The 13,984-nt window shown below is 39.9% G+C and overlaps 1 protein-coding gene across 1 annotated transcript in view; it reads right to left on the reverse strand.

Moving 5' to 3' along the window:
* Window positions 1–618: 618 nt before the first annotated feature.
* Prkaa2 (protein kinase AMP-activated catalytic subunit alpha 2) overlaps window positions 619–13,984 on the reverse strand; it is a gene marked incomplete in the record, with an annotated part of 110,934 nt that continues 97,568 nt past the window's right edge. Inside the window, 5 exon segments of the mRNA XM_029563465.1 lie at window positions 619–1,731; window positions 2,041–2,167; window positions 4,259–4,763; window positions 10,091–10,315; window positions 12,376–12,463. Of these exon segments, the coding sequence (XP_029419325.1) occupies window positions 1,493–1,731; window positions 2,041–2,167; window positions 4,259–4,763; window positions 10,091–10,315; window positions 12,376–12,463 (1,184 nt within the window).

The following is a 13,984-nucleotide window of genomic DNA, read 5'->3' on the forward strand; positions in this document are numbered from 1 at the left end:
AACAACACACATATTTATTCCAGGAGAGTTTAATGCTTCCCTGTCCTATGAGGCTCAACAGTGAAGGTCACAGCACACCAAGCTTTGGAGCTCCACAGCAGCCCTAGGGCCAAATCTTAAATATTTAAAAATAACTTGCACAAAAATTTTGGTTTTTGGTTAAAAGCACGGATGTGTCAATACATATATGTATATATGTAAACAACACACATATTTATTCCAGGAGAGTTTAATGCTTCCCTGTCCTATGAGGCTCAACAGTGAAGGTCACAGCACACCAAGCTTTGGAGCTCCACAGCAGCCCTAGGGCCAAAGCAGGGTTCTGACTGAAAGGCTAGCATCCAAGAGGGGGGCCATAAAAGATGCAAAGCAGTCAGCAAAGACAAGGGCTTCTGGGAAGGTGCAGGAAGGAGGCACCAACAGCAAACTTAGACGTCAAATGAATGACAGAAAGGCCAGAGCGCCCTAACCTCCAGTCTTCCTGCCCCCCATCTCCATAAACACAAAATAAAAAATCAAAGAGAAGAGCCCTCTTCTAGGGGATCGCTGATATTCTGTCCTGTTTCATTGAACTGTCTACTATTTCTGTATGGTTTTTGTCTTTTTGTTGGTAGTGGGATTTAACTCAGGGCTTTTCACATGCCTGGCATGCACGCGACCGTGAGCACCACCTCTAGCCCCTCAACTGTCTTATCATTTTTCATAAAATGCGTACAAAAGTAGTCAGAAGGTAATTTTTGGAGGTGGACTTTTAAACTATATACATTTATGGTAGAAAGAAATTGTTGGTAATTCCAGATGCTGTACTACTAAGTAGAATGCTGAAGACTCTTAAGATACATACTGTTTTTCAGGGACATCCCAAGATAAAATCTGGAGCTGGTTACGGCTACTTTAAGAAATCTGGAAACCGGGGCGCCTGTTAACAGAGGCAGCCCTGTGGTGAGCATCGGCGGTATTTGCAGAGCTTGTTAAAATTATTTTGGTTTCTGATGTTTAGAGGGCAGTTTTTTAAGATTTCTGCATTTAAATCATAATTTATTAATGCTTATTTCTTAATCTTCTTGTGCAAGAAAATTAGGAGCCTAAACAGCCTAAAACCTGCTGAAATTCAGGAAGCAAACTGGATTTCTGTGCACCAAACAAGAAACAAGTAAGTATAAATCAAACCATCCCTAGATTAGCTGATTCATCAGTGAGGTGTGTTCCCCATGTGGTGAACTCACAGGTATAAATGAACAAACTTCATTCATGTGCATCCATTAAAGGTACTACCTATGCGAATTTACCATAGGCACAATAGAATTAGGGAGTTCCAAAAGTAAACAAAATACCAGACTTTTGTGTATCAGTAATTTCGATATCACATGTTCCCTGGAAATGTTCATGTCTATTAATATTGCAGAGCATATGATATCCAGAAGTGAGATAATAATTTAAAGAATATGTGATTTTCACAGTGCAGTAACAAAAAGAAATCAGCAATAGATTATCAACGGGCCAAAGTAGTAATCAGACTGGCACACATTTCGAAAAAATCCATGGTATGACTACCCAGGCGAGGGGAAACTGAAGACATCGTGCTTCCGGTCAAGGAGCCAGTCAGAGAGCTTGAAAGTGAATGGCTCTCTGCAGCTGTGGAATCAAAACTTGACCGCGGTCTGTGTAAGCCAGCAGCAGAACAGGAACGCTGGGGTGTTGAAGAACCAGACCTCTGTTCCACTACCTCATCTGAAACGGATCAAAGAACAGTGTATATAACAAGCGTATCGCCCAAGCCCTCCCTGTGATGCTGCTGCATTCAGAACACTAAGGAAACACATCTAATCGAGGAGTGTAGCGTTCATACTAAAATGAAAGTGAATACGCCCATGTTCGAAAAAACACACACTTAGCACTCACTTTCTCCTAGAAATATACATTTAACTTCACTTAAAAAGTAGAAGGCCTACCCAGCATGTCTTTGAGGCTATTTTAACACCTGATCAAATAGTACCGAGGTTTATTTTCTTAGAATTCATTTCTGCATAGCTTTCTTACCATCAATGCTTTTAAAGTCCAAAAGATAGCTCCGATTGTCAACCAAGTAAAGCTGTAAGCTCATTTTCACATAATTGCCAGTCACTGGATTTCTTCTTCTTACTCGAAGATGGTATGCATTCACTACCTAAAACAGTAATAAGTAAAAATTAAAAACTGTACAATGCCTCCCAACTTAGCAAAGAATGTAAAAAACAAATAATCGATATGGATAAGAAATATATTTAATCCTACTAACAGTAAGTACCATGTATGTAAAAGAAAATTTGGAGATTGTGTAGAGTCCAGACTTTAACCCAGATACGTATCTGTCCTAGAGTTATCAACAGTAATTTGGGACACCGAGCCTCTACTTCAAATCTCTTGATAAATAGGGAGCAGAAGGAAAAAGAAAAAAACAACATGTTAAGTAGGGACTTACACCAGGTTCAATCACAAAATACAAATAACACAACAGTCCTGGGAGGAAGGTATTTATTTGCCTTCTAGAAGTAAGAAAACTGCAGCTCAGTTACAGAAGATTCTAGGTTTTCAGAAAATCTATCAAATTCCTAAATTCTTTCCATAAGAAATTTTAAAGGTGTTGACCTCTCCTTGTATTTACATACTTATTTACTGAGCTAGGGTCTCACACTGGCCTTATACCTGTGGTAATGTTGTTGCCTCAGCCTCTGGAGTACTGGGATTACATGCATGAGCCAGTAAAATCCCCTTTTAACTAAACAAAATTGCTTCAGAAAAGAGGATCTATTTTAGTTGAAGGAAATGTTATTTCTGTACAAATTATGAAATGAAAATAGCAACTGATTTACTAGGATATGTCAATGTTTATGTGGTAAGTTTAAATGTTTTTCTTTTAGTGGGTCACAGAACAAAACCTTAAGTCACGGATCTTCTAAAGAGACAGGTGGGGTCACAGGTAGGGTCCAGGAGTGAGGCTGGTGACAGGAGGAGAGGGAGAGAAGGGAGGATGGGGAGGTGACAAGACTGTTTTATACACGTGTGAAAGGGTCTAAAGAGTATCGTAATAAAAAATTAAAATAAATGTTCCTCATCTTGAAGACAAGACACCAGCAAAAGGGATATCTAAAATGAAAAAAATGTACCCACATACACAGAGTTGGTATGAAATAAAATGCTAATTTTTTTCAAATTTTTTAAAATAAAATGCTTATTCAAAAGTAAGTAAAATGTGTCCCAATAGTAAGAAAAATATACCATACCCATGTGTGATGGTTAATATTGAACAGTGTTGGTACTGTTAAAGACTACGGGGACTTTGGACGTTGGACTGAAAGCATTTTACATCATGAGATGGCCATAAGCCCATGGGGATAAGAAGTCTAAGAATGGTATGTTTGGGTGTCAAGTTGATAAGGGGTGGTCTGTGGTGGTCATATTGACAGAGTGACCAGACCTTGAATCACCTGGAGCGCAAACCTCTGGACATGTCTCTGAGGAATTTGTTTTTTCCAGATTAGGTTAACTGAAGTGGAAAGGTCTAAATTAAATGTGGGCAGCACTTCGTGGGCTGAAGTCCTGGACTGAGAGAAAAGGAGATGGCGTGGGCACTTGGCACTGGCATTCATCACTCTTTGCTTCCTGACCATGGGCATGATGTGACCTCTTCCTCACACTCCTGCCACCATGACTTCCCTGCTATGGTGGACTGCACCCTCAAGCTGTGAGCCAGAATTAACCCTTCCTTCCTCAAGATGCTTTTGTCATAGCAACCCAGAAAGTACCTGATACCCGAGGACTTAAAACACCAGATAAGAGGATTTCTCAGTCTGGAGAGACGTATTTGTTGGCTGAACGAAAAGGACTTGACAGTAAAATTTATACTAAACACTAGCTGCCACAGACACCTACCATCTGTGCCCAGAAAGCAGGAAAAATAAAAAGTAAGTAAATATGAACCGTGATGAAACAGGTGAGCTGTTTTTGCAGACAATTTCAAGTAATTACTTTGTTTCTAGGTCAAGAATGCTATTCTATAATTAAAATACCCAAGTTCCCAACAATAGCTCTTTATACTTGTGTTTTCACTGCGTGCTATAACCTAAAAAGAATGGGCCATGTCCACGAAGCATGCGGAAGTTATTTCTAAATCAAAAACAACTTTTGATTGACCTTAATACTCACCTCAACTGCTTAAGCAGCTTATTATAGGAAGAATCATTTCTATGAACAAACTTAGTGCACTCTGATTGCCTACCTTCCATTCAAAGTCCAGCTGCTTCATAGCTCTGTACACTTCGGCCATAATGTCATATGGTTTGCTCTGGCTTCGGATCCCAAGATGCCACTTGGCTTTTTTCACAGCTAAAGATTTGGGTTTAGTCGTATTCAGTGCATCCAGTGGACATCGTGCTTTGGGGCTGTCTGCTATAAGGGGTGGCATCCTCTCTGGATGTGGTTTCAGGCCTGGGGGAATATGCATGGCACTATCATCCATAAAAGAACCAGTTGGAGGACTAGAGGCAAGGTAGAACTCGCTGGCTTGGTTCATTATTCTCCGATTGTCAATGATCAGATGATAAGCCACCGCGAGCTGGTCTTGAGGGTCACCACTGTATAAACTGTTCATTACTTCTGATTCTGTACACTCAAATTTTTCACATACTTCTTTCACAGCCTCATCATCAATGACGTTAGCATCATAGGAGGGGTCTTCAGGAAATAGGTAACTGGGCAAATCTTGCTTAAACCATTCATGTTCTCTAGGAAAAATACCATAAACACTATTGTAAGAACATGTTTTGGCAAGTCCCAAATAATTTAGATATGGGACAAAGCAGCACAACAGACTCCAAAATACTGGTTTCTAGTGCCAGCTCTGCACCTATCGGCCATTGCCCCTGTGCCAGGTAACTAGTCCCTACTCCTGAATAAACACAGGTACTCAGACTTGGGCTATCATTAGCGATATTTGTGGCCAATGATAAAATTTACATTGTATAGTAATTTGTTATCTGCCTCCTAAAGTTTGATGGTTTCTCAGGACCCAAAGACTTTCTGATGAAGTTAGTGATGATAATAAATATAATTTTTAATAATATAATTTTAAAAATATTTTATTTTATGTGTATGTGTATACTGCCTGCATGTATGTAACTGTACCCATGTCATGCCATGTCCATGGAGGTCAGAAGGGGGCATCGGATAACCTGGAGCCAGCATTATAGTCAGTTGTTAACTGCCATGTGGGTGTTGGGAACTGAACCTGAGTCTTCTGAAAAAGCAGTCAGTGCTCCTAAAGGCTGAGCCATCTCCCCAGTCCCAGTGAATATAATTTTTGAAATAACAGCTGGAAAATCTGTGTAGTTCAATAATGTAAGATTCTAGTGCACAATGTATGATGTGACAGAATCATACATATATGAGAGATACACTCAAAATTTAAGACCCATCAATTGACTATACTGTATATGAAAGTTCATTGATACTTTTTCTCACTTCATAGTACAAATTGCAAGCTAATGTGTCAAGCTTTGTTTTAGTATCAAAGAATACTGCAACTATCTGAATGGCTATTAAAATACTCCTTTATTTCCCAACTACTTACCTGAGGCCAAATTTTCTTCAAGAACTTCAACTAATACAAACTACTGCAAAATTAAGTGCAGAAGCAAACTGATAATCTGGATGCCTTTGACTAAGTGGACATTAAGGTCATTCAGAAGAGTGTAGGCTACCGCCACCCTTTTCACAATCTCTTCTTGAAATTTTAAATAATTTTCATGAAACGGAATTTGCCATTTGTCCTAGCAGTACACATACAATCCTAGCTACTCAGAAGGCTGAGAGGAGGATGTCAAGTTCAAGGCCTGTCTGAGCTACAGAGGAAACTCGAGGCCAAGGTGGGTCATTTAGTATAACATCTCAAAATAAAAAGTAAAAAGGAGATGGGGGTGGGGACCAGAAATATAAATTAGCAGTAGAGTGCTGCCAGAAACAGAAGGCCCTATATCCAATACTTAGTTTTAAAAAAAGACAACTTACTTAATATTTAATGGATGCTTTTTATTTTCAGTAAATTTAATTCTTATTTTAATTTGTATGTGCTATTGATATATCTTTCATTAAAAAATTCTTTGAGATCCTCAATATTGTTTTCCTTCTTTTAAAATTTTTTATTGAGCTTTTTAAATTTCATACATTTCCCACTCAAATCCAGACCCCCTCCCCCATCTATGCCTCCCCCTATCCACCCACCGAACCCTATGCACTCTGCCATACATGCTGAGTCCTAGTCATTCAGGTGTTTGTACCCAAATGTCCTTCAGTGTAAATGTGTCCACTGGAGTCTAGTCAGCCCATCCAGTGGTCGTATGTAAGTCATACTCTCCCTCACCCAGCAGCAATCAGTCTCAAATAGTTCTCAATCTAGTGCTGGCCCATCCCCTATTTCTCACCTCCCCTTTGAGCCCTTGTTTAATGGAGCTGACATGAGTCCCACACTTGATGCCACCTCTGCCACAGGCTCACATGAGCAAGCCTCCAGTGGCCTAGAAGCCTCCACCTCCCTGTAATCATGAACCAGCCTGGCTCTTAGAATTTTTCTGCCTCCTCTTCTGCATGGTCCCTGAGACGTGGGTGGATGAGGTTCCATGTAGGAGTTCCATCCTACACTCTACAGTCTCTTATTCTCCAAAATTTGGCCAGATGTGGCCTTCTGTGTGCATTGCACTCTGATGTACACGGCAGCCTCGCTGGTGAGAGTTGAGGGGTGCATTAACCCTCTCTCCACCCCTTATTCCACTGTGTTCCATGGGCCTTAGTTGTAGAAATTCGACTGCTGATGTGTCACCTAGTACTGGGCATTTCCCAGACGTATGTTCTCTGTGCCTGACCAGATGTGCCACTCTGCAGTAGCCTCTGTTTGATGCTGAAAGAACCTTGTTTGGTGAGTGCTGTACGGCATGCTTGTCACTCTAAGGGATGTGTCTTCTATCTGGCACTGCATTTCCTGGCAAACAGCTCCCAGGTAGACATATGCATTAATGTTCAGACACTCTATGTGCATTTCTCATAGGGTATCACTTTTCCCTCTAGGTTTCCTAACCCCCCGAGATCCACTCATCTCCACTCTTTTTTCTCTCATCCAACTTCCCTCCTCCATCCCTCCCTAGTCACAGCTGGGGGGGGGTGTTCCTCAATAATTTTTAAGAGTATAAAGAGATACTAAACTAAAATGTTTACGCACTGGATACCTAAATTTTATTTCTTCTCACTTCTGGATCTGTGTTTGATGCTACGACTAACATCAAACCACTTTTCATCTAACAGTTACTAACTCCTTGAAGGCTGTGTAATGTGTAAAACTGGACATACCCTAAGCTAAAGTCAGATCAGTATAAGCTCAGCATCCCTAACCAGAAAATCAAGAATGCTCCAGAATCTGAAGCGTTTGATCATCGTGCTCTAAAGCTTCTGAATTCCTAAGCATTTCAGATTTCATACTTTGGATAAGAGTGCTTAGCTGGAAAAATCCATGCAAATACTCCAAACGTGGAAAAATTTGAAATCTGGAAGACTCCTGATCTCAAGCATTTCAGAAAAGGAATATTCAACTTGTACAAGACTAGTAAAACAATACTGTCACGGCATACAAGATACACAAAGTATCATGACAGACTGAAGGAGGGAGAAAGGTCATGGACCAACATAATAACTTGGACTAGGAGAGGGCAGAGGGTTTCACTCCAGCCACGTTCTGAGTTCTAAAACTTTATTCTTCAGTAGTTGTGTAATTTTCCCTTAAAAAAAAACAAAACCTTAAATCAGTTTTAAGAATTTCCAACAATGACAACTTAATTTTCCTTTTTTGAGACAGTGTCTCATGTAGCCCAGGCTTGCTATGTAGCCAAGGATGGCCTTGAACTTCTGATTTACTTGCCTCTGCCTCTCTAGTGCTGGGATTACAGATGTACACCACTACACCCAGTTTATGTAGTCCTAGGGTTCAAATCCAGGGCTTTGTGAATGCTATGTAAGCATTGTACCAACTGAGCTATATCCACAGCCCTTGGTTGTGTAATTTTTAACAAATACAGGACAATTCAACATTGAATATACATCAGACAATGTGTTTTTTGGTATGAAAACTTGATCCCTAATTTAAAGCAACTTAGAAAGATGCAAACAGATACATAAATAAATCATGACATAATGTAATCTCCAGTTTCATCTTTGTAAAATAAAAATAATAGCTACCTATTAAAAGTCAGTGCAACAAAATGGGGTGTCAGCAAAATGCATAGTGTGTGTCATTTGTTAATAATCTTAATTCTTTTGCCTGTTGAACCATAGGATTGTCACATTAAAATACTGAAGATAAATTTTTAAAGTTATTATTTTAAGTACAGAGATGAATGCCACTATTTTAGGCTACCTACCTATGGAACAATTAACTCATCTTAATAGGCTTATTTACATTTTTCTTCTAAAGCCTATAAATATACAAATAATTGTTTAAAAATAACAGAATTAGTCCTTCTTCTGTTCTCAATTTATGTGCTTATATAAGCAAGTGCAAAGTGTATCAGCATGCTTAGTTTTTCTTGAGGAAAACCCAATTAGAAGAACTATTTATGCCAATGTTCTGTGAACACAGAGGATTTTTTCCTGTTAGTTCATTCCCATGGCTAAATCCGGCAGCTACTTTATAGTTGTACACGTTCTTACACGAGACCCGGAACACTGGAAAAGGCTGGAGAAAGAAAACAATACTGTTGTGCTTTGAATGTGAAATATCCCTCACAGGCTCAGGTGTTAGAACATTTGGTCCTCTGCTGCTGTGCCATTTATGAAGCTTGTTGAACCTTTAGGAGGTAGAGCCTCACTGGGCAAAGAGGATCAATGGGGGTGGGCCTTGAGGCTTTATGGGTCTCACTTCCTATCCACTCTCTGCTTCCGGACTAAAGATGTGTTATGACTAGCCACCTAGGCCATGCCCTCCTCACAATGAACTCTATCCCCTCAAACTGTGAACCAAAATGAATCCTTCCTCCCTTAAGTTGCTTCTGTTAGGTGTTTAGTCACAGCAATGAATAAAGTGATTCCTAATGTGGGCAGAGGCCAGGAAGCAGTGAGGGAAGGCCAGGAGATGGAGGAGAATGGGGGCTGTACCTGAACTGTATGTGTAGAAATATTTTATCATTATTTCCTTAAGACTGTGTTCACATCACATCTTCACTATATCAGATATTATACAAAGTAAGCAAGCTACTTATAGTGATGTTAAGGATTCAAAAGAAAGTTTTATGCATTATTTCATCCACCATATAAAATATACAAGTCTTTCCACTTTCCCAGCCAAAATTTCTTCAGATTCTTTCTTAATGTGCAATTTCAGGAACACAGCAGTATAGTAACACTGTCTATAGAAAGGAGATTAGGATACTTTGTACCTTGATGCAGTCATACAGTGAGAGAGAAAGACTGAGAAAGAACTTGACAGTACGAGAGTGCAGAATATAGCAATAAAGCCTGAGCCAGACAAGGCTGTGAGAGACCAGAAGCTCCCAGGCCACCTGAGGGAACTGCGAGTGTGGCATGTGCGCAGACCCTGAGTGGATGGATGGATGCAAAAGGCAGAGGGCAGAAAAGGCATCGGGCCACAGAACACCATAAATTAGGACACAGAGGCCTATGATCTAATGCTGGAGCCCCACCATGTAGAAGGCAAGAAGTGGGATGACAGGAGAAGTGATTTTCTTACAAAGGGTCTTAAATGCTTGTTACTTACGCTAATAAGTTTAAAAGCAATAGGATATATTTGAAAGGTAAGTGACAAGATCGGATCAGCATAATAAGGCCAGTAAGAAACCTCTCTGAGAGAGGAGCTTGCATTGCCGCCCGTGCTGGCCTTGAACTCAAGGCCCCTCCCCCTCATCCTGGGTGAGTGCTGGGATTACAAGCATGTACAATATACCCAGCCTTAAAATTTTTATCAAACGTTACACAGCTTAGAAGAAGCAGGCGTTCAACTAGTATCACCCTCACTATCATGAGAGAATGTGCCAAAGAGCAGAACCATACTCACCGGATGTCTTTGATAGTGGCTCGTTTCAGGGGGTCCACCTGGAGCATATGCATGAGGAGAGTGGCAACCGAGCGATTGAGATATTCCGGGATATAAAACACACCCCCTCGGATCTTCTTAAACAGTGTAGGCACGTGCTCATCATCAAATGGGAGAGTGCCACAAAGAAGGGCATACAGGATAACCCCACAGCTCCAGATATCAACTTCAGGACCCGCATACAATCTGAAATAAGAGGATGACGCAAACCTGAAATGCCACATGGGATCATTTTTCCTCATCTCTCGTCACCTGCTTCTAGGTGTGCTCTAGATCTACGTGCAGAACAAACTGGGTGCAGACTGATTTTTAAGGTCCCCAGTGCAGTGCACAGCCATCCCAAACCTCAGCAATTATCCTCCCTGGGAAGTGACCTCTCTAACTACTTACACAAATCTACCAAGGGACTAGGTTATTTTTGTTTACTTGTCAAAAATTAATTTAGTTGCACTCTGCTAATTAAGAATTAATATATTTTCTACGGTTGACTTGTTGAAGGAAATATCAAAGTAGATAACCACAAACTTGAAAGCATGATACAATAGTGTATGGACTGCTCTTTTTTCCACAGAACTACTACATAAAAGAAAATGTGCATAACAGAATTTCTGTCTCCAGCACACATTTTAAACAAAAGTCAAAGCATTAAAGTACCTAACTAGTACCATGTAGAGTGTTTACCCTGTGTAATATCATCTTGAGTTCCTACTGCTTTTGTTCAAAATCATTTGCAAGCCTGTGAACTAAGGTTGGCTTGGCTCTAGATACCTGTCTACATAAGACATCCTTCTCCCATAATTTTATCTTATCTGTCTACACTAACACTCCCCTCTAGCACATTACCAAACTCAAACTTGGGTCTGAGGTAAAAAAAAATTAATTTCTATAATTCCAGTGAAAAGAACATAATCTATTTCAATAAAAATTGCTGTCCCTAATTTACTTCATTTGCTGTACTGTCCAAACTCCTCAGAGTGAACTACATGATTATGCAGATCCCCCTTAATTCACCTGTTGAAATTCTAATCCTCAAGTTAAAAATCTGAGGAAGTGAAAATTTTAAAAGGAAATCTGGCCATTAGGGTGAAGCTCTCACAAGTAAGGTTAGTGCTGTTACAAAACAGACTACCCCAAAAAAGACCCTGATCCCTTTCCACCCCGTGAGTTTACGGTGAGAAGACAGTGGGCTGTGAGGGATAGGCCTACAAGACACCAAATCTGACAGCATCTCCCCAGCTCCAGACCTGTGAGGAATGGATTTCTGTTGCTTATGAGGCATCATGCATGGTTTTCTTTTACAGCAGCCCAAACAGAACTAAGAACTCATGATCTGCAACTTGTAATAATACCTTTTCAATATTTTCTTTCATAGCATTCTGGTAACTTTTAAAATCAGATACCTGCCAATGTAGAATGACTTGACTTCATCACTGCCACCTGCATAAATATTTTATAACACGTCACTGAGTTAATTACAAGAGTAACTTCATAGACTCCACTGTCAGGTTTCTGTTTTGTTTTCTTTGGTTGTGGTTTTTTGATTTTTGTAGCCCCAGCTGGACTGGAACTCTCTATATAGACCAGGCTGGCCTTGACCTCACAGAGATCCCCTCACCTCTGCCTCCCAAGTGCTAGGATTAAAGGCATGTGCCACACAGTTGGTGGAGTTTAATTTTTTTCAAACAATATTGTCACCCAAACTTCATTCTTCCAAAGACAGAATATAAAACAATAGTCTGTGAACTTTGTGAAATAAGTAAAATATCATTAAATAATCATGCCTGATTAATAACGACCCTAGCTTAAATTTCAGCAAATGGTTTCTCTGTTACTTGAAATTTTCTACAATGAAAGATCTATTTCAGTCATTTTCGGTGGAACTAGATGCATAATATATTTTTAACAATGTCTACATGAAGTTTTAAAAGAAAATTAACAATTGTAGGGCTGGGTGTAGTGGCACACACTTCAAGCCCAGTTCTCAGGAGGGAGAGGCAAGAGGACCTCTGTGAGATCACAGCCAGCCTGGTCTACATAGTGAGGAGTTCCGGACCAGCTGGGGCTACAGAGAGACACTGTCTCAAAAAAAAAAAAAAAAAAAAAAGTATTCTTCATGCAATATTCAAAATATAAATGAACAATTTGTTTCTACTATGTTAAAAATATTTTGTTCCAAAGAAGATATAATTGTTATTAGAATGAATGCAAGATCACAAAATGCTTACTCTTCACTAATAAACTGTTACCTTCCTGAGATGACTTCAGGTGCTGCGTAATTAGGAGAACCACAACTAGTTCGAAGAAATTCACCATCTGACATCATATTAGATAGTCCTGAAAATAAATGCAAAGTTTATGTGCTGCTAGTTATCAGAGACACAGATGGAAACATCATGAAAACTTTTGAGCGCTTTAGGCTTCCTAAATCATACAGTTCAATCATTTTAAAAAGCAACGGTGGAACCAGGCATGAAGGTGCATGCCTTTAATTCCACCACAGTCAGGAGGATCTCTGTGAGGTCCAGTCCACACTGGTCTACATGGCGAGTTGCAGGCCATTTGTGCCTACAGAGAGACCCTGTCTCAAAAGGCCACACCTGGCCAAGGTGTAGGGAAAAAAAGACTGCAGAATGCATGTCGCTAGATAGGACTCCTATACTAAACCTCATCCACCCATGGCTCAGGAGCTATTGAAGAAGAGGGGGTGGAAAGATTGCAAGAACCAGGGTTGCTGTATGAACAGAAGGAAACAGAGACTTTCAGGCCTCTGGGAACTCGCTCATATGAACTTGCAGCAACAGTGAGCGCATGCACAATATCCATGCTGACTCAGACAAAATCCCAGCATAGAACTGGGGAAATGGGCAGCAGGCCCCAACCTAGCCAAGGAGCTATTGGCAACTGATTATTGCTGGGTAAGGGAGAATAGATCTTAAAGGAGTGACTCTAGATAGGCTGGCTCGACTCCAGTGGATGAACTTGCACCAAGGAACCCCTAGGTGCAAAAGCTTGACTGGATAGGCCTTAACATATATTATAGAATGCATGAAATTCAGTATGGAGGGGGAGGGGTAACGGGGAAGTGTGGATAGTGGAGGGGATTTAAATATGATTATTGTAGGAAATGTACAAAAACTCAAAAAATAAAAATAAAAAAGCAATGGTGAGCAGTGACAGTGAGATAGCTCAGCGGGTGGAAGTACATCTGCAAACTTTGAAGACCAGAGTTCAATCCCCAAATCCCACAGATGGCAGGAGAGAATTAACTCTGAACTGTTGTCCTCTGACCTCCACACTCATGTAACTGCACTCACATACACATATATGGACACACACACACATACAGAATGAATGACTGAATGAATGGATGAATGGATGGATGGATGGATGGATGAATGAATGAATGAATGAATGGAAAGCATTGTTAGAGTAGAAACAGCCTTTTGGAGTACTTACACTATCACACAAAAAGCTAAAGAACACCACATGTATACGTGGTGTTAAACTAGCTACATGAAAATTTTTACTCACTTCACATACGAGGCTATTTGAAATTATATTTCCATTTTAAAAAATAAAAGCATTCAAACATTATTACCTACTTTGTTATTTGAAAGAATAAAATAGAGGCTGCCACTTTAAAAAATTCTTAAAAGCATTTTTAAGGTCTTAGAGCATTTATAATCAGATAGAAGCTCAAACAGATAAGCAATTAAACTAGCAAATTTTTACTCACTTCACATACGAGGCTATTTGAAATTATATTTCCATTTTAAAAAATAAAAGCATTCAAACATTATTACCTACTTTGTTATTTGAAAGAATAAAATAGAGGCTGCCACCTGCCACTTTAAA

The sequence above is a fragment of the Nannospalax galili genome, unplaced genomic scaffold, assembly GCF_000622305.1.
Source record: "Nannospalax galili isolate Female #2095 unplaced genomic scaffold, S.galili_v1.0 scaffold356, whole genome shotgun sequence".
In the NCBI taxonomy this organism is placed as follows: domain Eukaryota; kingdom Metazoa; phylum Chordata; class Mammalia; order Rodentia; family Spalacidae; genus Nannospalax; species Nannospalax galili.